This window comes from Haliotis rufescens, unplaced genomic scaffold (assembly GCF_023055435.1).
Source record: "Haliotis rufescens isolate VD_foot unplaced genomic scaffold, xgHalRufe1.0.p SCAF_13, whole genome shotgun sequence".
Taxonomy (NCBI): Eukaryota; Metazoa; Mollusca; class Gastropoda; order Lepetellida; family Haliotidae; genus Haliotis; species Haliotis rufescens.
The window spans coordinates 30,341,218-30,367,269 of NW_025963813.1; the positions used below are offsets into that span (position 1 = coordinate 30,341,218).

The 26,052-nt window shown below is 40.7% G+C and overlaps 1 protein-coding gene across 10 annotated transcripts in view; it reads left to right on the top strand.

Moving 5' to 3' along the window:
• The window catches only part of LOC124117797 (rootletin-like), a 121,910-nt gene extending 97,844 nt beyond the window's left edge, over window positions 1-24,066 (top strand). For all 10 annotated transcript variants that reach the window (XM_046479808.2, XM_046479809.2, XM_046479810.2 and 7 more), the window contains 24 exons: window positions 81-246; window positions 636-848; window positions 1,269-1,981; window positions 2,483-2,734; window positions 4,104-4,231; window positions 4,552-4,715; window positions 5,557-5,680; window positions 5,855-5,961; window positions 6,345-6,666; window positions 7,208-7,377; window positions 7,809-7,988; window positions 8,522-8,718; window positions 9,353-9,528; window positions 9,888-10,073; window positions 10,440-11,117; window positions 11,370-11,596; window positions 12,140-12,260; window positions 17,853-18,016; window positions 18,251-18,430; window positions 19,553-19,963; window positions 20,228-20,428; window positions 20,640-20,809; window positions 22,126-22,267; window positions 22,654-24,066. In XM_046479808.2, coding sequence (XP_046335764.2) covers window positions 81-246; window positions 636-848; window positions 1,269-1,981; window positions 2,483-2,734; window positions 4,104-4,231; window positions 4,552-4,715; window positions 5,557-5,680; window positions 5,855-5,961; window positions 6,345-6,666; window positions 7,208-7,377; window positions 7,809-7,988; window positions 8,522-8,718; window positions 9,353-9,528; window positions 9,888-10,073; window positions 10,440-11,117; window positions 11,370-11,596; window positions 12,140-12,260; window positions 17,853-18,016; window positions 18,251-18,430; window positions 19,553-19,963; window positions 20,228-20,428; window positions 20,640-20,809; window positions 22,126-22,267; window positions 22,654-22,992 — 5,731 coding nt within the window. In that variant the 3' untranslated portion in view covers window positions 22,993-24,066. The remainder of the gene's footprint in view (window positions 1-80; window positions 247-635; window positions 849-1,268; window positions 1,982-2,482; window positions 2,735-4,103; window positions 4,232-4,551; window positions 4,716-5,556; window positions 5,681-5,854; window positions 5,962-6,344; window positions 6,667-7,207; window positions 7,378-7,808; window positions 7,989-8,521; window positions 8,719-9,352; window positions 9,529-9,887; window positions 10,074-10,439; window positions 11,118-11,369; window positions 11,597-12,139; window positions 12,261-17,852; window positions 18,017-18,250; window positions 18,431-19,552; window positions 19,964-20,227; window positions 20,429-20,639; window positions 20,810-22,125; window positions 22,268-22,653) is intronic.
• Window positions 24,067-26,052: the final 1,986 nt, after the last annotated feature.

A 26,052-nucleotide genomic window follows, 5' to 3' on the forward strand; every position in this document is an offset into this window, starting at 1 on the left:
TTCAGGACTTTGCATCTGGAATTGCTTTTAACAATATTCCCCATCCCCTGTATTCATGTGATGTACTGTCTGCTCTGCAGGAGCTCCAGTTTGGCCCACGTGAATGGTATGCTCCGAGAACAGCTCGACCAAGCTACCTCGGCCAATCATCAGCTTACGTCGGACATCCACAAACTCACCACCGACTGGCAGCGGGCTCGGGAAGAACTGGAGGTGAAGGAAACAGAGTGGAGGGAGGAAGAACATGTGAGTTACCATGGCAACAACAACAACAATAATAATAATATCAGGGATTCAAACTCCATTAACTCCATGTAACATGATGATGTAAATTTGTGTACCCTTCTCAATCCACATTGGCACTCTGGCTTAAATTGATGCTGGTTCTGATGCTGGCACTGTGATCTGATATCTGCACAATGATCTAATATCGGCACTATGGTCTATGATCTGATGCTGGCACTATGATTCTGATATCTGCACAATGGTCTAATATCGGCACTATGGTCTATGATCTGATGCTGGCACTATGATCTGATATCTGCACAATGGTCTGATATTGGCACTATGGTCTATGATCTGATGCTGAACTTTAATATTATCATGAACATCATTTCAACCTTTGTACTTTCCAGACCTTCAACGAGTACTTCAGTGCTGAGCACAGCCGACTTCTGTCACTGTGGCGTGCTGTTGTAGCTTTCCGGCGCCAGTTCAGCGAGATGAAGACTGCAACAGAAAGAGACCTGGCTCATGTGCGCACAGACGTTACCAAGGCAGCTCGCAGCATGCATTCAGCCTGCCTAAACCTCGGTGCCAACATGCGCAGTTCTGACACACAAACTCAGGTAGGTCGGGAACTCACATCATGGCCAGTGAAATACTTCCAGCAGTGACAGAAATTGGATCTCAATGTGCTTATTGTTAAAATAGACAGACACAGGTTCTTCATATACACTTGGATTCATCAGCCAACACAATACACCTCCTGCACTCACACTTGTTGTCACTCAACTGCCAACCTAAAGCAAACCAAGATGGCTGCCGTAAAGTCATTCCCAAATCATAGGGACAGTTTCGTATTCAAGGTGAAGTTTAGTATCCAAATGTTAACATTTAAGCAAGTTATCTTTGATACTTGTTAAAAAAAAGTTTTAATTACCCTTTTGTGTTTGTTGTGTGTAAACAAAAAACTAAGTCCTATTAGATTCATTTGTCATGATGGTGCCTGTTACATTAATCCACCCTGCTAATTTGACATCATCCAGGTCTTGGTGGACAGAGAACGCAGTGAGAAGATGACCATCGAAAACCAGCTTCGTGAGGAAATCCGCAAGGTGACGGAGATCCAGACAAGGTTTGATACCCACAACTCCGACCTGTCTTCTCGAGTACAGGAACTGACCATGATGAACGAGCGTCTGAAGATCCAGCTGGATGAGAAGGACAAGACCGTCAACACACTGCAGAGGACCATCAACCAGCTGGAGGGCAACGTTAGCGAGGTCTACGAGAGGGAGGTACCCGAGACCGATACCGCTCGACAGATTCGTGAAGAAACCGAAGCGCTCCATTACGCACTCCGCAACATCGCCGAAGCTGTCATCAACGATGCTGACAGAACGGTAGAGGACAACATAGATGGGGTCACTTTACCCGAACCATTAGTCCGATCTTCATCACCACTCAGGGCAAGGTCGATCTCTCCAAGGTCAAGGTCACCTGGCATGAAGAGTCGATCCCCAACTCGTTCACCTTCCCCACGAGGGCGATCCCGCTCTCCCGCTTTCGCTGACGCCACCTTCTCAGCCGTCCAGGCTGCTCTCAACAAACGGCAACTCCAGGTATCGGATCTCCGCGCCAAGCTGGGAGCCAGCCGGGATCACACCACGACACTGAGGAAGTCCCTGGATGATGGGCAGAATGAGAAGAGGCGTCTTGAACTGCAGATCCTCAACCTCAAGGAAGACCTCGATAACGCGTGAGTAACTCACCCAGTGATCCATGCAACCGTTCAGGAAAATTATATTCGACCAGATTATGACGATCGCTTAAAGTGTGTCCACTTTAGAACATAATAAGTACGCCGCTTTTAGCAATATTCCAGCAATATCACGGCGGGGAACACCAGAAATGGGCTTCACACATTGTACCCATGTCGGGATTCGAACCCGTGTCTTCGGCGTGACGAGTGAACGCTTTAACCACTAGGCTACCCGACCGCCCCAGAACATAATAAGATCTACTACAATATTCTATACAAGGACATGGTCATAAGGTCATGTCTTGTTTTGCTGTTAGGAATTAACCTAAATTCAGTTAAAAGCTTTTAATACTTTGAAATTCTTACCACATTTTTAATTTCTTTTCCTTTTTTTATTTGCCTCCTTCCTCTTAGCATATTGGGCAAGAAAATTGTAAAATATAAAGATATGAAGTTTTTGCTTTTCATTGACCGTCACTTCTTCCATCACTCTTACAGTCACAGAGATAAGGAAGACTCCTTCCGGGACCGAGACCGCATCAAGAACGCACTGAACGTGACAGGAAGTGAGAAGTCACAGCTAGAGAAGGTGCGACAGGATCTCAACGAGAACATCGAGGGACTTCATCGAGAGATGGAGAAACTGCAGGCCGCTAACTCTGACCTCCAGAGACAGCGGGACAACCTTGAGGACGACAAAGAGGACATCCTCAAGGACAGAGAGAGGGGACAGAAGGAGAACGAGAGATGGTGAGGATGAGTATTTGTCATCTGAAAATCACCCTCCCTCCCTCCCTCCCTGTTCAAAAGCCACAGCAGCATTAATTCACTATTAAAATCTGAAAAAAATAGGCAGTTATATGACACATATTGTCTCTTTAGAAATAAGGCTTCTGGATAGGAAAGAAAAAAAAAATTAGATAACGTCTTTACTGCTGTTATCTCATATAGTCCACATTTATTCAGAGAAAATTGGGAGTTTGAATCCCAGACCTTTCATCATTATGACCTTGGTTTGCTGGCTCCAGATCCATGCTTGTTGGTTTCATGCAAGTCATTAGTGTGAATGTCACAGACAAAGCTGACAAGCCATGAAATAACTGAAATACTGTTAAAGTGGCAATTAACTCACTATCAGAAGATGAAATTATATATTCTACAAGGATAGCATAAGCCCTTATAGCATAGGCTCTTTTTGGAAGCATAAATTCAGATTAACACTTTATGCCATCTAACTTACTATCAAACCTTCAGCGCCTGTATGATTTAAAGACCAGGACCTCATTCCACAAAACGATCTTAGACTTAAGATCTTAGATTTAAGACTACTGTGAGCCTATGTTAAAGTATGGGAGTTACGATCATCTTAGCGCTAAGATGTTGTTATGCAAGTGGGTCCTGGGCCTCATTCCACAAAGTGATCTCAGCACAAAGCAAACTCCCATACTTTAACACTGACTTATGACAGTCGTGCTAAGATCGCCTGTATTCCACGGGGACTCCTACAGCCTTGCATGTGTGTCAATATTTGATGAGATGGGCCAATCAGCATCGTGCTAGTCTGACAACAGATCCACGCCTACTTTGTCAACTATTACGCTTCTTTATCATAAAAAATTAATTGTGTTTTGTGCAAAACTTCAGGATCAATAATAGAATAATTGCTTTGATATGAGGGTATAAATTGTTTACTACATGGGAGGTCACACAGTTTGTATACATTGTAATAAAAGTAGCTCCCTTACAGTGAAATAACAATGGAATAACAGTCATGCAACAATGTTTAAACTTACAGCTTCATTGTTGAGATGTTCCAGGGATTACAACATTGTAAATATATGCATGCACTGATTGATGATGACAGCTTATTATTCACAAGTCAGCAGAAAACAGAAAGAAGATACACACAAGGGGCTAGGGAATAAGAGTTATGACATTTGATTACCCTGATACTTGATGATGGTGATGTCATGAAAACACAGATGGAAGTTACGTGAAGGAAAGCATATCCCAAACTGATACTCATACTTTTGTCATGGCAAATGTTACAAAATAATTCAACTGCACACATAGTTATGATAAATGAAATGACTGAAATTATTTTGTTTCGTTGTTTCAGCCAAAAGATGATCTCCCAGTCTGAGACGAGGCTGTCAACTCAGCGAGAAGAGCTCGTGGCCACCAAGGAGGCGTTGAACCGAGCCCTCCTCGACAAAGAAGTCCTTGAAGGACAAAGGAATGAAGTTGGTACGTACACTGTCTCAGTACATAAATGTTTGTCTCTCAACATTTTAGGTGCAGGGATGAACTTTTAGACTTTCCAAACATATTAAACAACATTCTGTGATAACTTATGCAGTAATTTTAGGATGGTGTGTAGAAAAGAAATCACTTGTGATACATACACCATATTTAGCAATAATTCATTCTTGTATGGGAGACAAAAATGATAATAAGATATTGCGGGGGTTTTATGAACATTCTAAGAATCAGATCTCTGTAAATAGCTATTGACCAACATTTTGTGTAATTTCCTGATGTTAAAAAAGATGAATATTCTTTCGCAGGTGATGCGCTGTCTAGAGCTGAGCTTCAGAAGGCAGAGATTGAAGTTGAGATCAACAAGCTGAAGACGGAGGAGGCAGCTCTCCGTGATGCTCTTCTCAAGATGCAGGCTCTCAATGAGGGACTTGGCCAGGACAAGATCGAGCTCAACAAGATCATCATTCAGGTAAATACAAACCCACTTTCTCAATCATTCAGGTAAATACAAACCCACCTTCTCACTCATACAAGTAAATACAAACCCACTTTCTCACTCATGCAAGTAACTACAAACCCTATTTCTCACTCATACAAGTAAATACAAACCCACTTTCTCTCTCATGCAAGTAACTACAAACCCTATTTCTCACTCATACAAGTAAATACAAACCCTATTTCTCACTCATACAAGTAAATACAAACCCACTTTCTCTCTCATGCAAGTAAATACAAAACCACTTTCTCACTCATACAAGTAAATACAAACCCACTTTCTCTCTCATGCAAGTAAATACAAACCCTATTTCTCACTCATGCAAGTAAGTACAAACCCACTTTCTCACTCATACAAGTAAATACAAACCCACTTTCTCACTCATACAAGTAAATACAAACCCACTTTCTCACTTATACAAGTAACTACAGTTCAAATCCAATTCGCTTACTCACTCACTTGCCTGTAGAGATCAAGGTTAGAATTGGTCTTCAGCAACCCATGCTCATCTTGAGAGGTGAGAATGCTTGTCCTAAGAGGCGACTGACGGGATTGGGTGGCCAGGCTTCCTGACATGGTTGATGCATGTCATCGTATCCCAATTACATAGATCGATGCTCATATCAGTCTCCAGATTTTCTGGTCCAGACTAGATTATTTACAGACCACCATCTTATAGCAGGAATATAGCAGTGAGGCCTTACACAACAAACAAACAAATACTCATTCATAGAGGTAACAGAGGAAAAAAAAAAGAACTTGATTGCATCTCTATGACTTTAAAGAATTAATAAGACTATAACTACTCTTGTAGATGGAAGCTGAGAAGTCTAATCTGGCCAGTGATAAGTCCGCCTTGGAGCAGGATAAGGCTGGTATCCGCGAGGAACTGGTCCGAGTTGAGCAGGAGAAGATGGATCTCGAAACCGAGAAAATCGGTAAGTTATATCTGGAAAATTAGCTTCATTTTTAAAAATTATTTTTGACTTTAAAATGATTTTCAATAATTTGTCCTCAAAGAAGTAACCGGCTTGGAGTGTCTTTAATGTGATTGTTTTGGAAAGAAGATCTGTAGCTCTTGATATTAACAATTGGGTATTGTTGACCATCAGGTCTGAACCAGACACTGGAACTTTCGGAGTTGACTCGTCAACAGCTGGAGGAAGAGATCCGTGCCTTGAATGGCGAGAAGGCCAATGTGCAAGCTGAGTTGTCAATGGTGAGAAGCAAATATCATAAACTCAAATATCTATCGCAATATCTGCATTGATTCCGATAAACATTAATACATGCTTGATCTTAAAGAATATCTGGAAAACTACCTTGTACAAGCAATTTCTAAATTAACCAATACTGCAATTGTTACCCATCTTCTTTAAGACCTATATCCAAACAGATTTTTCTATACATCCTTGGGTTGATGGGGTAGCAGTGTTACAGTATTCCCTGGTTACACCTAACACCAGTGTTTGATTCCCCACATGAGGACAATGTGTGTATCCCATATCTGGTGTCCCCTGCCCTGATATTGCTGGAGTATTGCTCACAGCGGCGTAAAAACCACACTCACTCACTCACTTATGCATCCTTGTTTTCTTTAAGGTTTCTCGTCAGAAGCAAGCTCTTACTGACGAACTGCTGACCGCGAGGAAGGAACTTGAGCGCAACCAGTCAGCGTATGACCGTATTGTTAAGGAGAAGGAGATCTTGATGACTGACAAGGGCGAGCTTGTGGTGCAGGTGACTGCGACCGAGCGAGAGAACCGCATGCAGAGCGAGAGTGTGGCCTCCCTCGCCTCCGAGAAGGACCAGCTTGAGGCGGCACTGTACGAGGCACAGCAGAGCGTGCAGATGTTGGAGGTCAGGAAGTCGCAGCTGGAGGGCGAAAACCAGGAACTCATCGTCCGCAAGGAGAACCTGCAAGGTCAGGGTCACTACACATGTGCAGATAACATACGAAAGAAACTAGGATGGCTTTGAAGTGTCACAGTTAAATTATGACACTTTGTTTCTAGTTATAAACTGTTTAATTATTTGTATTTGAAAATGTAACATTTCTGGAAGTACAAAGTTCACGTTCATTTTGTGTATTAAAGAGCAACAATCTTTTCTCTAAAATTCCCCCATTGTTTCTAGGTTTACAAAGTTTCCCATCATTTTGAATCAGAACGTGAAACAGTGCTCTGGTATAACAAAAGTTCCTAGTGTTCAGTGTCACAAAATTCCCCTCTGTTCTTTGTGTCACAAAGTTGTCCATTGTGCCAGTGTGTCAGTGACTCGGTTATATCTAAAAGTTGCTCACTGGATACAAAGGTCAAACAATGTGTGTTTGGTGAAGGTTGAACAATGTGTGTTTGGTGAAGGTTGAACAATGTGTGTTTCGTGAAGGTTGAACAATGTGTGTTTCATGAAGGTTGAACAATGTGTGTTTCGTGAAGGTTGAACAATGTGTGTTCGTGTTGCAGCTGAGATCCAGCGTCTGGTCAAGGAGAAGGAGGCAGACATTGATCGGGCTGAGCACCACCGCGAGGGTCTCACCTCACGCATGCAGCAGATGGAGCGTGACCTGCAGATGGCGCTCACACAGGAGAAGCAGTCACATGAGGAAGATGTAGAGAGACTCAGTCGAGAAAGGGTGAGTGCTAGCTTTATCCCCAATCGTATCACTTCATTGTAAGAATTGACCTCAGTAAAGTTTGTGTTTATGGAGGTATGAACCTAAAAAACAGTGTTCATATGCAAGTCAATTTTTACAAATAAGTATGTCATTATAACTTCACAGGCAGCTTATTAAATCATTAACATAAAAAAACTGTAGACAACAATACAAAATCAGTGACATTATTCAACGCAATAATGCCACACAAGCCTACCCTATTATCAGACAATCAGGAAACATTAATTTGATACTGCTTAAAAATTGGTTCATGGCTGGGTTAGCCAATCAAATGCTTCAGAATCACTTGCATTATTTTTATATACCTATCAACAATTTAGGAGAAATGTCATTTTTGGATTAAAATTTGATGAATCGATATTAATAATGATGAAATCGGTACATTTCAGGATTCGCAGCGCATGCAGTTTGACAACGAGCGAGAGCAGCTCCTCCACCATCACAACCTGGAGAAGGAAGACATGAGTTCCCGCTTTGACAACGAGCGCGAGGAACTCCATGAGAATCTGGCCTCCCTACAGCGTGACCGTGACGACGCTCTCCTCATGGCCGAGAACGACAAGCAGCAGGTAGGTTGGGGTCCCGAGATGTTTCTGATGTACCACTGTGCAGAGTTGTGTCCCTTCTCTGCCAGGATTTGCTGATATGGGGTTTCAGATCTTAAATTGTCATCCAGATTATGATCCTTGTCTGTAGGTTGTGATGGTGGGTTGGGGTCCTCAGATGTTTCTGATGAACCACTGTGCAGAGTTGTGTCCCTTCTCTGCCAGGATTTGCTGATTGGGGGTTTCAGATCTTAAATTGTCATCCAGATTATGATCCTTGTCTGTAGGTTGTGATGGTGGGTTTCATGAAATTTGTGTCATACAGACTCCGCCAACAAGTAGCTGTCAATCATTTCTGAAAAAATATTAAGACTGATGTCTAATTACCAATCACTTGATCACTTGTTTGTAGGTTTCTTAAAATCTTCATTGGATCGCTGCGGCAAATTCAAGCAATTAATGTCAGACTTGGAAAATAATCATTTTAGTTTTAATATTTCAAACATTTAATCTTGTTTATCGTTAAATGAAAATAACAATTGAACTTTCCGCTTCAGGCAATGTCCATCTTGGAGCAGGAGAAGAGTACACTGCAGGAACGGTACTCGCAGCTGCAGGTCGACCTGAACAGCCTCAACACCGAGTACGAGCGACTGAAGCGCGAGTACCAGACCCGCCTTGAGACGGACCGAAGCAGCATCAACAGCCTCCAGTCTCAGCTCAAGAACTTCCAGCAACAGTTTGAGGAGACCACGTACGTTACCCACAGTTTCGAACTTGTTAGCTTGGACATTAGAGCATTGTACAAACCAACAAATAGTTTCACTTTGTGACCTATACATCCTCCAGTGGTCTAGAACTTTGAAGATACGGGCTTAGAATAGGTCTTCAGCAACCCATGCTTGCCGTTAATGGCGACTATGAATGTCGTAAGAGGCGACTAAAGGGATAGGGTGGTCAGGCTCGCTGACTTGGTTAGTGCATGTCCTCGTATCTCAGTTGTGTTGATTGATGCTCATGATGTCAATCACTGGATTGTCTGGTCCAGATGCAATTATTTACAGAACGCCGTCACATAGCTGGAATATTGCTGAGTACAGCGTTAAACAACAAACAAACAAATCAATGGTTAATGGTGTCGAAACACATAGTTGTCTCCCTTACATGTGACAGGATAATTGGTCATCGTTTGACTCCCAGATCTGGTAGATAATGATGTTGGGGATTTCTGTGCCAACCTGTGAACCTCGTCACACTGTTTAAATCAATGTCCAACCTCTCGTCAAAATTAATTTTCAATTTTAAATACATCTGACACACCTTACGATTGTAAAACAATTTGTTCACCACACAGGATATTTATTGTTGGGTGTTTTTTTCATCTACAGCGAGGGACATGAGCGAGAGGTGAAGGATCTCACTCTGCAGATCCGTGAGATCGGCCGTCAGCGCGAAGGTGCCCTCCGTGAGGTGGCGGAACTCAAGGTGCAACTCAAGCTGGTTGAGGAGACGCGAGACTCCATCAGACGAGACCTCATCGATGCTAACAGGAAGATTAGAGAAGGTGATTCATCTTTGTGTAGATGCTTAATGCCAAGGAAACATTGTTCAAGCCGTGTTTGTTTGTTCAACACCGCTCTAAGCAATATTCCAGCTATATGACGGTGGTCTGTAAATAATCGAGTCTGGACCAGACAATCCAGTAATTGACATCAATCCGCGTAACTGGGATACGATGACATGCATCAACCAAGTCAGCGAGCCTGACCACCCGATCCTGTTAGTTGCCTCTTACGACAAGCATAGTCGCCTTTTAGGTTCAAGCAGTGAACTTATATTCATGACAAAATAACAAACAGATGAGAAATTGTTTTCATATTTCCTGGAAAATGAGATCATTTCAATCATTCTTTTTTTTTCCAGCTGAGGAAATGAAGGATCAGCTCCGCAAGGATGTCCTTGACCTTAAGCGTGCTGTCAACGACGAGATCCACGAAAAGGATGCCATAGGGAAGGCAGCAGATGACCTCCGCAACAAGGTGAAGAAGGCCGAGGCCGACAAGACGGAGCTCAGTCGCGGCCTCCAAGAGGCCAAACAGAGGATTATCAGTAAGTGAAATTGTGTTCTTTTGCATCGCATCATGATGAGGTTTATGAGTAAGGATAAGATTTTTGGATGAACAACTTCTTTATTTCAATTAGGAGCAACGTTTCGGTGTAGGTTCTAACACCGTCATCAAGCAAGTGATGTACAGAGTATGTATGAGTTTAATTGTAATAAAGAAGTTGTTCATCCATAAATCTTATCCTTACTTAGTACTCCAACTTCTAAATGCCGCTCAAAGAAGTTATGAGGTTTATAGCTCAGTAAAATGATTCATTCCAATATATAGTATTATTCTATTTGACTGCAATATTGCTAAAATTGGCAATTTTCGTTTACGTATATTGTCATGGAAACACTTCTCTCTTCAGTCATGGAGGATCAAAGGGTTGTCATTCAGAAAGAGTCTGGTGACCTCCGCATGAACCTGCGGGAGGTGGAGAAGGCTCGTCTTGAGGCTCGGCGTGAGCTGCAGGATCTGCGTCGACAGGTGAAGATGCTCGACGGCGAGCGCAGCAAGCTTGGCAAGGAGGTGTGTGACCTCCAGGTCAGGGTCGCTCGGGACGAAGACAAGGAGGAAGAGTCAAGGAAGGCTTCGTTCGACCTCAAACAGAAGGTTGTCGAGACCGAGGCTAGCCGCGAGGCTCTCCGTAAGGAACTGGCCAACATGCAGAGAAAGATGGGCGAACTCATTGATGAATCGCGTCTGAAGGAACGTGACTACCAGCTGTCATTCGAGGATAGCCGTAGGGGAGAACGCAAACTGATTGACCAATGCAAGAACTACGAGATCTCGCTTGATACTACCAATAATGAAATATCGGATCTCCGCCTCAAGCTGAGTGGCGCTGAAGGCAGGGTTAATGCCCTTGAAGCAACCCTTGCCAGGCTAGAGGGAGCTAAACGCGATGTGGAATTCAAACTGAGCAGCATCGTGTCAAGTCTACGACGTACTATCGGCTTCCGACAGGACATGCCCCGAGCACGTAGCCCTATCCGTTCTCGCAGCCCCAGTCCAAAGAGATCACGACCAACATCCCCATCCAAAGGTAAAAACTGCCACTTAGATATTCAACAGATGCATAGAGTAAAATGTCAAGTCAGCAGTAGTAACTCACAAAATAATCCATCTAACTCCTTAACTGTAGGAAATATAGAAACCATTTATTTTATGATATATGTTGGAACTGAATATTAGGAACAACATTAATCCAAATCACTTGCACAACTTCTCCTTACTGATGAATCTTCACAACATGTGCTTGCAAACCCATGTTATGTATCGCAACAATCTTCTTCAGGATTCGACAGTACGTATGCCACCACAACTGATGGGCGTGGCTCCCCCATCCCCCGCACAGGATCACCCACCCGGTCGGGCAGCCCCCTCAGGTCCACCAGCCCCCTCCGTAGCCGCAGCATGTCCCCAATGCGACGTGACTTCGCCGCTCTTGATGTCGACCCCGAGGCTGTCCGTATGGCCCTCCGAGACTTCATGCAGCAGCTGGCTTCATCCGAGAGAGAACGAGTAAGTATTCACCATTCAAGGGGCGGTCGAGGAGCCTAGTGGTAAAAGCATTCCCTTGTCACGCCGAAGACCCGGGTTCGATTCCCATCATGGGTACAATGTGTGAAGCCCATTTCTGGTGTCCCCCACTGTGATATTGCTGGAATATTGCTAAAAGCGGCATAAAACCATACTCACTCACCCTACAACATGGCCTCTGACTGTCCTGTCCGTAGCGTGAAGACCCAGTGTTGATTCCCCATATGGGTACAGTGCTCATGCTAGTGTTCCCTGTCATGCTATGGTTGGAATATTGCCCAAAACCTGCTCAGTTCATGTTAACCATCCTAAATTGCCATGCTGTGGGTTTGTAACTGGTGTCTTCACACTGGTGACACATTTATGCCCACTGCTCAAGGTTCATGTCTGAGATTTTACTCCATGCAGGATAGTAAGGCCAAATACGTTTTTAGATTTTGTAAGACAAGAAAGAAAATGTGATGAGTAAAGATAGAATGTCGTCCTAGTGTCATGTGACTGATGGTGAAATCTGATTGGTTGCAGGACGACGCCATGGTGCAGGTGCGCAGCATGGCCACACAGGTCAAGGACACTGAAGAGGAGCGTGATCGCACGGAGATCCGCCTTCAGCAGCTGCAGAGGTCACTCGGGGAAGTTGAAGAAGGTCAGTGCTGTTTTCTGGTTGAATTGTATTTCACATTCATCGGGGGTGGTCGGGTAGCCAAGTGGTTCAAGTGTTCGCTCATCATGCCGAATACCAGGCTTCAATTCCCAACATAGCCATAATCCTGCTTTTTTCTGTCCTCGCAGTATAAAATCTTAGATCTTTAAACAGACCCTCTTCACTGTCAGCTACCCAATTAGTAGTTGCGCGGGAAATAGTATTAAAGGATCTTAATTTTAGTTCGCTTTTAGGAGAAGCCTTAAGGATGCAGTCATGATCAGAACAGGTTGTTGTAGTTGTTGAGGTTGTTGTAGTTGTTGTAGTTGCCGTAGTTGTAGTACATGTGGTGGTCAGTGGGGCAGCATCGTGGTTTAAGCATTTGCTTGTCACGCCAAAGACATGGGTTGGATTCCTCACATGCGGGAACCCATTTTTGCTGTACCCCGCAGTGATGTTGCTGGAATACTGCTCAAAGCAGTGTAAACCCAACACACTCACTCACCCACTGAAAATGTGGTTGCTGTAGTCAATGTGATGTTGGCATCAGAGGTATACTTTGGGACTGAGGCTGGTAAGAGTTGTCTCCCATTATTCTTCTGCCGTCTCAGTGTTAATGGCTGATGTCTTCCCGTGTCAGAACCACAGCATCTGTTAATGTTAAAGTATGGTTTACCCTGTATTTATATTTTGATAATCACATAAGTACACAATACATGTTTATTTATTGGTCACAAAATCATTTCTATGTTACAAAAGTCTGTTTACAATATAAAACAGGTCATTATAGATATTGCCTTATTCAAAGCCTCGCTGAAAATAGCAATGTTGAGCAACACTCACTTACTCTCTTATTCACACATTGAATTGTTTTTGAAAATTTCTGTTTTGATTAATTTCCACAGTTTCATATCTTTTGGACAAAATCGGTATTATTCTAAAATAAAGTTTTTAAAGCTTCATATCAACTTTAAGATTAGAGCATCGTTTACCGATGTTAAAACAAGATGTGTATTTCTCTTATCCGTACAGCAGTTGATTGCGCCTCTCTACCATCCTGTTTTGAGAGTAAGCTGCAATAAAACCTTCAATACCGATTTGTGGCAACTGTTCTCAAGGACTTGCATAGGATCATAAATAGTGATCGATGATAGCGAGTGCGACAAATCCTGTCATGAAATTGTGATCTGCGTGATAGGGTATTAGTGTTATCTTAGGGGGGGATACAGTATCTGCAGAAAGCATGCTTGAGTTGTTGGGTTTGATGAAACTCATTCTGACAAAGTCACCAGTACGCCCGACACCACACAACGCTTCAATTGGAACAACTTCGGACCAATAATGTGTTTTTTATTCTTGACATATTTCATTATTTCTAATTAAATTTTCATCAAATTTTCATTTAAAATTGATAAAAACTTGTTCCATGAAATTCTCATCTCAAATAGGATGAAATAATTGAAATGGTAACATGGGCAGGTTTGACGTAGTGAATATAAAACCATTTATATCATAGGTCTTATGTTTTTCAAAGGTAGTCCTGTAAAGTCAGTTAATATAAACTGTATGTTATTTCTCATGATGTGCCAATATAATGCACTCCTTCACATGGTTCTCTTTGATGTTAGCATTTTGCTGACTTGACAAGTATCATTGACTAGTACGTTATTACACGCAGGCTTCGGGTCATTTGATCCCTGTAAGATAGGGTCGTGAGGCGTGCAAAAACTAATCAAATGGATCTGAATTTGACACTTATGGTAACGATTCCATTACAACCTGACAGACAGCAACACAAGGACATTTTATGATTTATTGGAGTTATTACCTGACCAGGAATACCACTTCAGTGGCAAGATTAGGAAAGTAGTACAAGGACATATTACAATTTATTGGAGTTATTAACTGACCAGGAATACCACTTCAGTGACAACATTAGGAAAGCAGTATATTATATCATCCACGTTGAACCCACATGATGAAAGACATACAGGTTGTCAAAAGCTTTATGTCTGAATTCTGTACTCAACACAATGGGCATTGAATAAGTTTGGATGAATCTACACAGGCTAGGTGCTCCTGTATTAGTTGTATTTGCTAGGAATGCCAACAGCTCCTTATGTCAACACTTCACTTTTCTGTTTTCCCGGTTACCTGCCTGAAGGTCAGTGCAGGCTTATTACAATCAATATTTATCTGAGACGACTCCCCCCTTGATCCAGACTGGTGTGGACATGTTTGAAAGGGTATAACGCCTCATTGTGACTGAGATATGCTGTGACTTATTGGCCCTCTTAGGTTTGCTACCAACGCCAACTCAGGAATTTATTCCCACTGAAAGATCACTGGAGATCTGTGGAAATAATTTACAGTTGTGACTAGTTGTAGGTAACACCTCTGAAGCGGCCATTTTGTGACACTTAGAAACAGGAGGCTGTGATTTTGTGAATATGGTGTGAGGGTATTTAAATGCAGGTGTTTTACCCTGCATATTTTGGCAGCAATGAATCAGGATTCTGTGCAATAATGGGACGTTGAATACGAATGTTGCAATACTAGCCTTTCACTGCCTCACCACTGTAAGGAGCTTTGTGACTATGTATCGCATATACCAACTACCGTCCTATTACCTAACACTGCCGGGATTTCTACCCACATCTCAAAAGCAGTCACAACACTCGGACTGTCTTTCTAAAGGATCGTCCTTGTCTGTTTTATCAGAACTTCCCTGTCACGATGGTTAGTACACTCGTTATTTGATTTTTGACAGTTCTGTTTTGCAAAATCATTGCCATTTATATTTTATATGACCTGGCATTAATATGTTCTGATATCAATTATGCATGCTTCATGTTTCCATAGTTACATTACTGTCTCTGTTTATTTTAGTTTTTTAACTTTGAACATGAAAAAATAATTGTGAAGGATTTTTCATACATTTTGTAAGTTCCATATTATATTTATCTGTAAGTCAATATTTCATTCCCTTGAGATTAGAACCACTTCAAATTATAAAATATTGTTATAACTCATGTGTTTGAGCAAATGAAACATTAATTAATTCACTGTGGATTAAAAAGGGAAATATATCTAGTGTACATGCTTTCCCGGTCTCTTGTCTTTCCACATTTTATGATATTTTTGTATTAGTATTGTTATTAGTATAAAGCAATATTTTAATTTATGCATGGAAATATCTAATCATGAACAGGAGCTTTATCTTTGTTGTTAAATATTCAACTTTTCTAAGTTCATGTTTAATGCAAAGAGCAATTACAATAGAAACAAGAAAGTGTATTGTATTTTCACCTGTGTTCACCTGGTTTACATAACGAGTGATTCAGGTGAGAGGTCGTTAAGGAAGGCCTTGTATTGTTATGAGTGTATCACATTGTGTCTCTGCATAATAACAGGCCTGGATTATTGTCTCAGGTGCGACATTCCCAGGATGCCATTGTCCTGTAATCAATACCTACCTGTTTCACTCCTTACAACCAGAATGAATAAATGATTGACTTGTGTATTAAGTTACTGCTACATACTCCGGGTGGGCGTTCCTGGTAGAAAATTAGTTCTTAGCATCGTTAAGGTTGTAGGTGAAAGGCATATGTTGTGGATAAATCGCAAAGCAATAGGTTCCCATAAAGATTTCATTACTTTCGTGATCCTTTTCAGCTAAAAAATAACATTTTATAAACATATCTGTATGATACATGTATCTATCTCCATATATAAATTATAATAGATTCTCATTAAAATTTAATCACTGTCGTGATCATTTTCTGTGGTGCAAAAAATGTTTTATTATATCTATATAATATACATTTCCATATAAAGCTGTCTGTTCAAGTTTGCTTAGCTATCAACGACAAAAATTAGCATATAATACAATTAATTCCTGATCTGAATGTCTGCCAATATATTATAGTAAATATATTTAAGGCATTGTGAGAGTTTGTTGATAGGTGAAAGGCTATAAATTGGAATTGTAAGGTTGATTAAGCATGTATTTATTCATAGCTACTTTCCAGAGAATGTTATTATCCTGCTAGTGAAAGAGGTTTTGAATGGTCTCTGCTTATATCATAATAAATCTACAGGGAATGGTTAACTCAAACATAAGCACACAGAAAGGCTGGGGGCAGCATAAGTATGTATATTACCCTTCTCCTCTGTTAAGCGTTATGGCACAATATTGTCCGGTCAAAGGGTCGGGCGTGATTAGCATAAGGACGGGTTAACATTGTACTGGTTGAATGGGTAATGGTGTGATCTTTGTAGGGTTCATTTTGTTGATGTTGTCAGGAGTCCTGTGGCTCCAATGCAATTAATTGTGTCGGCTTGTCACGGACATAATAACCCTTTGACCAGTCTAAGGTTTTGAATAATCAACAGATCAGACGACAATGTTGTGAGAGTAACTTAAAGCTAGTCGGGTGTGCCAGTTGTGTGTTGTTATTATACCTCACTGTGGCCATTTCCCCTTGAGTGAGTGAGTGAGTATGGTTTTACGCCACTTTTAGCAATATTCCAGCAATATCACGGCGGGGGACACCAGAATGGGCTTCATACATTGTACCCATGTCGGGAATCGAACCCGGGTCCTCGGAGTGATGAGCGAACGTTTTAAACACTAGGCTACCCAACCGCCCCCCTTTTCCCCTTGAGATTAATATACACCTTTAAGACTTGGCATCAAGGGTAGCTGTAAAATTGCTGATGTGACATAAGTAATTTTTACTCTCAGCAATGCTAGAAATATAGATGAAATTCAAAGGCTCTTTGTTGCTATCAATATAATCCGCGAATTAAAAATTAAAGATTTAGTGAGTCCTTAGATTCAAATTCAAACTCTCTTATGGGAATACTCTAGGGGATACACACTTTGTCATGTTTGCACTATATTTTTTATATTTGAATCAGGAATTATTTTTGTATTGACCTATAAAAAAAGACTAGGGCATTGAACTCATTGGCCTTGTATGTTTGGTTGTATCACTTTTACATCTTGGGATATTTTTCAGTTTCTATTGTTTACATGAAGCTGTTTCTTCTAGGAAAGATAAGGAGTGATTGATGTGTTCAGGCTCCAGAAACTACGGTTACTTATCAGCTTTGCTTTTATTACAATCTCTTAGATTTAGGTGTTCCATTGATGCAAGATAAGCTGTTCTGGTGTTCTTCTATTTAGCTAAGCCCCTAGTCATTGGTTCAGCTGAATACTGATTGAAATAAATCAGTATTAGGTATTGATTATTAGGTTGATTATTGAATAAGTCAGTTGAAACGACAGATTGTAAAAGTTGTGTGGAAACTAGCATGTTTAAGTTGGGAATTCAAATTAACATAAATACATTGAATAACATTTAGGGTGGTGAGATACCTCAGATATAGTATAAAGTTGATTATGAACAGACAAGAATGATGATTGTATTATTTAAATCAAAATTACCATTCATAGTAACTTTTAAAAAATAGTGCAATATTTTTAGGACAGTTGAAAGAAAGGGCTAGATTCTCATTTTATTTAATAATTTTGATTATTTTTTTTCTTTGAAACAAACCTGTTATATTGTGAATGTGTCCTGATTACAGACAAGCGCGGTATTGATGGCCGCCTCGCCAGCGCCCAGACAGCTCTCATGCTGCAGGAGGAGACCATCCGACGCAATGAGCGGGAGAGGAAGACGATGGCCGACAAGGTCAGCGCTCTCGAGAGGAACGTTGCAGCCACGGAGTCTGAGAAGAGACAGCTGCAGGTTAGTGTAATCATCTGACTTCACCCAATACAGTGTCCAGCTAATAAATTCAAATAAACATCACAGATTTGAAATAGGATTTTGAAGATGTTTCAATTCACTATTGTTTAATTTGTTGACATTAACTGAAATATATAGCTGGTTAAGTCAACATTAAGCCCACTGGTAACATTATGATATGAGAAGATGAGATTGAAGGTTGAGTTTTGATCAAGCATCTATTTTACCTTTCAGGAGAAGATTGCCAAACTGAAACAGTCTGAGTCGAAGTTGGAGGAGGATAAGAAGACGATGAGGTCCTGCTTGGACGATGCTGAGAACAGATGTACGAAGCTGGAGCTGACCCGTCGCTCCATGGAGGGAGAGATGCAGAGGCTGAAACTGGCCATGAATGACAAGGAGACCGAGAACCAGGTAAATACAGCCACTGATTGGTCAATAAGTTATTTTCATTTCGTTAATTATTCAAAATTCATACTTGGCTGCAAGTGTGCAAAAAATTTGATGAGCTGAAGAGGCTTATTGTTTTATTTTTTAATATTATATAGAAATATTTATATCGTAGTGAAGTTATTAACTCTTGATATTTTTTGCCTCCGGGTGTATGTTTCCATTATACCACTTGTCTGAATTATGTGAATTGCTCAAGCTGTGATCTTTGAAATCAATTGCATCCACTTGCTGCTAACATGGCCCAGTTAATCAAAAGCATTGTTGAGGTTTTATTAATATTACATGAGAATTGCCCTGGCCGCTAATTAACTGCTGCAGTCTGATGTGGCACGACTCAGATTCTAGCAGATGTTGTAAGAGACCAGACCACACTGTCTGTGTGTACATGATGGCCTGAAGCTTTCTTTCTATCTGCGAGGGTTAGACATTGTGATTCGGGTATGGATCATCGTTCAGAGAGGCGTAGTAAATCTCCCAAGTCCATGGACTTGCTTCTAAAGCATGTCAAGTCCAACTGTTTCAAGCTGGTAGCTGTAGGAATTCAGAACAAGCCATTGAAGGTGTGTGTGGCTTTTGGGAGACTTGTGAAGGCAGCCAAGCCAGGTTCAGATGGAGCTGTGTCGCTTTCATTGGATTTCATTCTGCAGTGTTATTTGAACAAGGTTCTTGAGATTAGTGGTTGTGATAGTTTGAAAAAGCAGAGGAAATGAAAAAGCATTTGTTTTCCAAGTTGGTGTAAAATATTAATACCACCAGGTATTAATTTAATCTCTTGATATGACTGTCCTGGTTTTTAACAACCCTTGACCTTTATTTGCTTTGCAATGCCCCATTCCACAAAGCTAGGATTATATAGGTGGATGTTAAAGTATTTGAGTTACACCATGGCACTAAGATTGCTTTGTAAAACTGGGTCCAGTACTGTGGTCGCAAATCTGTATCTCTGCCATCACAATGGCCAGTAGTTCTTCCTTGACCATGTCACATGTTCAACCTGGTGTGGTATCTGTAGCATATGTAACCTTAGTTCCACCTGCCTGTGTGTGTTTCCAAGCTTTTACAAGGTTCTTCTCCATCTTCCAGGTTCTTCAAGACCGTGTTGAGAGTCTCAACAAACAGATCCAGGACCTCGAGACCAAAGCCCAGTCCCTTCAGCTGACCGTGGACCGCATGAACCTGTCCTTGGCCAAGACGGAAGAGGAAGGTCACCACCACAAGGACAAGGTCCAGTCGCTCAACATGTCTCTGTCGGACAGCAACGCCGCCATCAGCGAGCTGGAGGACCGCGTGTCGCAGCTCCAGCGTACTCTCACCAGCAGCGAGCAGGACAGGCGGGTGCTGCAGGAGAGATTGGACGCCACCAGGCAGAGTCTCAACGACGCCAAGAAGCAGAACCATGTCCTGATGGAGAGGATGCAGCAGCTGCAGGCCGAGCTCGAGGACAACGAGGTCCGCCGGGCCGAGGTCGAGGGACAACTCCGACAGAGCCATGGTGTAAGTGTTTTGCCGATTTTTCCTAAGGGTCAAACAGCACTAATATCAACACTCAGGGTAACAGCTGTGACTTCCACAAGTATCAGGTTTTGATGTATAATAATCTTACAGTCAAGATTCAGTGTTAATTCCATAAGTATTGCTTCCAAAGTTCAAGAGACAGACGATTGTAGGTGTGAAAAGTGGTTGATCTGTTTGATCGTGCAAAGATGCCAGTAACTGGAGCTAAATCAGATTACCCAGAACTCCACTTCCTGTTTCCAGGTGATCGTACAGCGGCAGGAGAGTGAGCAGGAACTGAATCAGCGAGTCAACAAACTGGCGATCGAGAAACAGGGCCTGTCCGAGCGGGTCGCATCTCTGTCCAGAACTGTAGGCAACATGGAGTCTGAGAAGCGAGAAGTGGAGAGATCAGCGGTCAGGCTGGAGAAGGACAAGTCTGCCCTGAAGAAGACCCTTGATAAGGTGAAGCCAAGTGACGATACAGTCAATGAAACAAAAAATATCTCGGTCAATGTACCAAGTTTCAGGCAAATTAGTTTCAAGAAATGTTGTCTGTCCGTGGGAGATATTCCTCACGCTTTTTAAACAAAAGTGGATACACACAAAAAGATGTTCAAAATATGCATATATTCAATTAAACAACTTTCTTATGTAAAAATATATCCCTGTGCAGGTTGAGAGAGAGAAGCTTCGCAGTGAAGAAATCTGCTCCAAAACTGTTCACGAACGCAGCAGCCTAGATCGAGGCCTCCAGCAACTTGAAGCGGACAACGTCGAGATGCAGCGGCAGGTGCAACAGATGCAGGCTCAGTTGGCCGAGGCAGAACAACAACATGCACAGAGGTAGGGGAGATAACTGTTTTGACTACAACTTGGGCTCAAGGGCTCCTTCAGGCAAGGCTTCACACTTGGCCAGTTGCTGAAACGAAAATCACAGAAAATAACAATAAATAACAAAAAAAACATCTTGCTCTGTGTTTATGTTCTGAAAATACAAAACTCTTGAAAAGCAGGAGTATCTATGGAGGTTAGAATGACCTGGGATTTATCTAGACCAGCTAGAGTCTTAAATTTGGCCCCAAGTCTGCAGCAATTGTCAATCAAAATTCTCAAATTGGATTTACAAATGTTCTAATTCATGTTATATAGGAGTAACTAATGTTATGGCTGACTACAAGAAGAGAGGATGATTCAACAATGTGCCAGCTTTTTTAGACATTGTCTTGTAAACCTGGGGCTGTATGTTGAGAACACAATGAACTCGGTGCTTGAAATACTCACCCCATAATGCAACAGTCTTTGAATGCTTCTTTCCATCATTTAATGTATTGCCAAAGCATCTAATGCAAAGAAAACGTATAAGTGTGCCACATTGATCCTGCTATGCAAGTCTTAAATAATAAGTTGAAAAAAAGTGGCGATATTTCAGCTAATCTCATCTTCTTCTGTCTTATTAACCTAGCCAGTGCGAACTTAACAGAGACCATTTAGCAAGGTATCTCATCAGCATTGCATGGACGGAATGCAGGTCACTGAACACACTTGTGATCTAGCTTGATCGATAGTGTCACTTTTTCACAGTCTTTTCATAAAAATAATGATAAAGATAGGGAATGACTGCACTCTATCGCACAGCATGGCCAGGAGTGTGGATGTGATGTGTGAGAATACAGATAAACGAGGCATGCCTACAGCATGTCAGCATGGCTTTAGTTTGTCCTATGCTAGTGGTGTGAACACGAGATATGTATTAACCAACCTAGGCATGATGAACGAGGAAATGTTATTTCACACTTTGTGTCAAGCATGATTTCACAGGATATCTTATATAATATTTTTTATATTGTGGAAAATTTTCATGCACATTGTAAATATTGTTATCCATTGTTAATCTGAAATTATATTTTTTGTCAGTATTCTTGATTTTTTTTATGATAATGAACTAAAACAGATACTGCTTAGAGATGAGAAGGCAAAAATCACCATGTGACTGATCAATCACATCTATATTTGTTGAAGACTATCCATCTATATTTCCTGCCTAGCTATGACATAACATGTCTTAACCATGTGACAGACCTATACTGTAAGACCATCCATCTATATTTCCTGCCTAGCTATGAGATAACATGTCTTGACCATGTGATTGTCTGCTTCAGGCTGATTGACTTAACCACGAGACACCGTGCAGAGACTGAGATGGAGACAGAGCGTCTCCGCAGCGCACATCTCCAGGCCGAGCGCCTCCTGGAAGCCAGGGAGAGGTCACACAGGCAGAAGTACAAGGGACTTGAGGAAACAGTGAGTTAAACTTCAAATTTCCTTTTCAAGGGCGGTTCCAGGATTTATAAAGGGAGCAGTCCAAAATATCAAAATTGTCTCTCAGAGAATACCTACAACATACAACATTTGGTTTTGGTTTTCAAGGTGGGAATGTCCAGGCCACTGGACCATCTTTATATGCTGCCCATCCCCTGGACCCTCCGTCTCAATCTGCCTATGTTTTGATAAATGCTATAAAACCTATGAGTATCTGTAAATTAGGATACTGTGCTAGATCAGTGAGTGTCTTTGAATTCTGTAAACAAAGATGTAGTCTCGGGATGAACTCCAAATTGTATCTTCATTATTAACATAGAGAGATGACAATGTTCAGCCAATGTATAAAAGCCATCTTTCTCCTCCAGGTGGCGACACTGAAAGACCAACTGGCCCAGGAGATCAAAAAGCGTCAACAGTACATTGCTCGTAGCGTCCGAACCGGCGACGAGATCCGCGACATCCGTACCATCCTTGACAACTCCCTGTGCAACGTCACCCGTGACTCCGGCCTCGACCCTATCCTCCTGGAACACGAGTCTCGCAAGCTGGACGAATCCCTGGAGATCCACAGCTCGTTCCCAGTGCGTCTTCCCCGTCATCGCTCCCCGGTCCGAGGTTCCTCCCCCATCAGGCTGAGTGGCATGCAAGCATTCCGCAGAAGTGGACGTAGTCCAGTCACACTTCGACAGAAGATGAAGCAGTAGAGCCTGATTGGAACAAATGAAGTTTGACTGTGATATTTTAGCAATGCTGTCTCATATTCACAGCTGGTCAGATAAACAACATCAAAAGATTAACCCCACAGTGTGTATTGTTTAAATACATCAAATTAATTTTAGGACAATGTACATGATTTCGACCAGTCTGAATTCCTTCAGGAAGCAAAGCTGCTTTTCTAACAACTTTCCTGTCTATGCAATGTGTGAAACGTATCATAAGGTCAACAGCCGACACCATTGCTGGTATTGTCATCATGTGAGAGAGTATATCGTTTCCGTCCATAATCGAAATCTAGTTTTATACACAGAATGACGAGTGACGTGCTGTGAAAAAACTTGTTTCTCGTCTTCATTTCATTTTTTTACAACTGTTTTCTTGTTTATTTTATCTCACATAACTTGTTGCCGAATATTTTAACTTTGTTTGCAATCTTTTCTCAATATTTGACTTTTTGTCTGTTTTTCTCTGTATCTGGATCAAGCCAACAAGGGAGCTAACTCCTGTTTGACAGCATTGTCTGCTATTATTTTGTTGTAGTCGTGTAACAGTATTACATTGTTTTACACTGGTATTTTCTGCTGTATAATTCTCCTAATACAGGCTGTGATATATTTATTTAATGAACATATTTGATAATTTATGTATTGTTTTCAGTTATATTAGATATATATTTAATCCTGCACAGAGTTTGAACTTCGCACTAGTTTTGCACAATGATTTAGTAGAAGTTTGTCAATGATAATGTATGTGTAAATTTAGCATGAATAATTCTACCCCCTACGAATAGTCCTTATATGAAATCACTGAAATGGTTGCTTGTCAATAGTATGTAGACTGTGTTATGTAGTTGTTTGTTACCGTGACAACCCAGAGTCTAATGTATGTTACAGATCAGTTGTTCTGTGTCAGATACATTGTTGAGGTTTGACGTTTGAACATGTACTTGGATATAGACTGACTCGGTCTGGTATAGATCTAGTTCTAACTGTTTGAGGACCAAATCATTTTTTCATTGGATCACATTTTCATATATGAATAAAGTGTGTTTTAACTAAAAATATTTCTTGTTTTACATCTACACAGACCCCTGAAGATTATGGGGTAGAATAGGTCTTCAGCAACCCATGCTTGCCGTAAAAGGCGACTATGCTTGTCGTAAGAGGCAACTAACGGGATCGGGTGGCCAGGCTCGCTGACTTGGTTGATGCATGTCATCGATCCCAATTGCTCATGATGTCAATCACTGGATTGTCTGGTCCAGACTTGATTATTTACAGACTGCCGTCATATAGCTGGAATATTGCTGAGTGCGGTGTTAAACAACAAACCAACCAACTTCTACACAATATTTAATCCTCCTTCAAATGGAACGACAAGACAATTCGTCTGGAAGATCTTTTAGCCTCAAACAGGACTACATTTAACAAGCTTTCCTGCTTGGTGACAGCATTTGAGGTCTATTCAGAGTTGCTTCCCTTTAGCTGCAAGGATATGCTGATCAATTTTTCCCTGATTATGATCCTTGATGTGTCAACAGAAGTTTGTGGGTTCCACTCAGTGTATCTTTTGGGCTTTCCTCCCATTTTAAGTTGGCATAACTTAAATACTTTTCAAATATGAGTTTTTCATATACTGTAAATCTTGAAATTAACGCGAGCGTGAATTAAATGCGAAAAATTAGTGTGGTCTTTGCTCGCATTTTTAAACATCACATTTATATCAACAATAAGACATTTTGGATAGCAAAAATACCAACTTAGACATACGCTGATGTATTCCACACCACTATTGAGCAGCACTTGTATATAAAATATATAAACAGTGTCATTCAAACACTAATTACGTCCTGTGAATTGTCACTGCTGGGGTCAACAAAATAAGAAGATAACAAAAGGTGGAAAAAAACAAAGGGTAGAAACTAAAAAGGGAAGCCAACAGATGATTGGCGCTGATAGGTGATTAGCAACAAACATGCAGTATCGCAATTCACTATATCTCCATTTGAACATGACAACATTTTAATATACCATATCATAATTCATTATATCTCCATTAAACTTTACGACATGATATTTAATCATACCATATCATGATTCACTATATCTCCATTAAACTTTACGACATGATATTTAATCATACCATATCATGATTCACTATATCTCCATTAAACTTTACGACATGATATTTAAACATACCATATCATGATTCACTATATCTCCATTAAACTTTACGACATGATATTTAAACATACCATATCATGATTCACTATATCTCCATTAAACTTTACGACATGATATTTAAACATACAATATCATGATTCACTATATCTCCATTAAACTTTACGACATGATATTTAAACATACAATATCATGATTCACTATATCTCCATTAAACTTTACGACATGATATTTAAACATACCATAACATGATTCACTATATCTCCATTAAACTTTACGACATGATATTTAATCATACCATATCATGATTCACTATATCTCCATTAAACTTTACGACATGATATTTAAACATACCATATCATGATTCACTATATCTCCATTAAACTTTACGACATGATATTTAATCATACCATATCATGATTCACTATATCTCCATTAAACTTTACGACATGATATTTAAACATACCATATCATGATTCACTATATCTCCATTAAACTTTACGACATGATATTTAAACATACAATATCATGATTCACTATATCTCCATTAAACTTTACGACATGATATTTAATCATACCATATCATGATTCACTATATCTCCATTAAACTTTACGACATGATATTTAAACATACCATATCATGATTCACTATATCTCCATTAAACTTTACGACATGATATTTAAACATACAATATCATGATTCACTATATCTCCATTAAACTTTACAACATGATATTTAAACATACCATATCATGATTCACTATATCTCCATTAAACTTTACGACATGATATTTAAACATACCATATCATGATTCACTATATCTCCAGTAAACTTTACGACATGATATTTAAACATACAATATCATG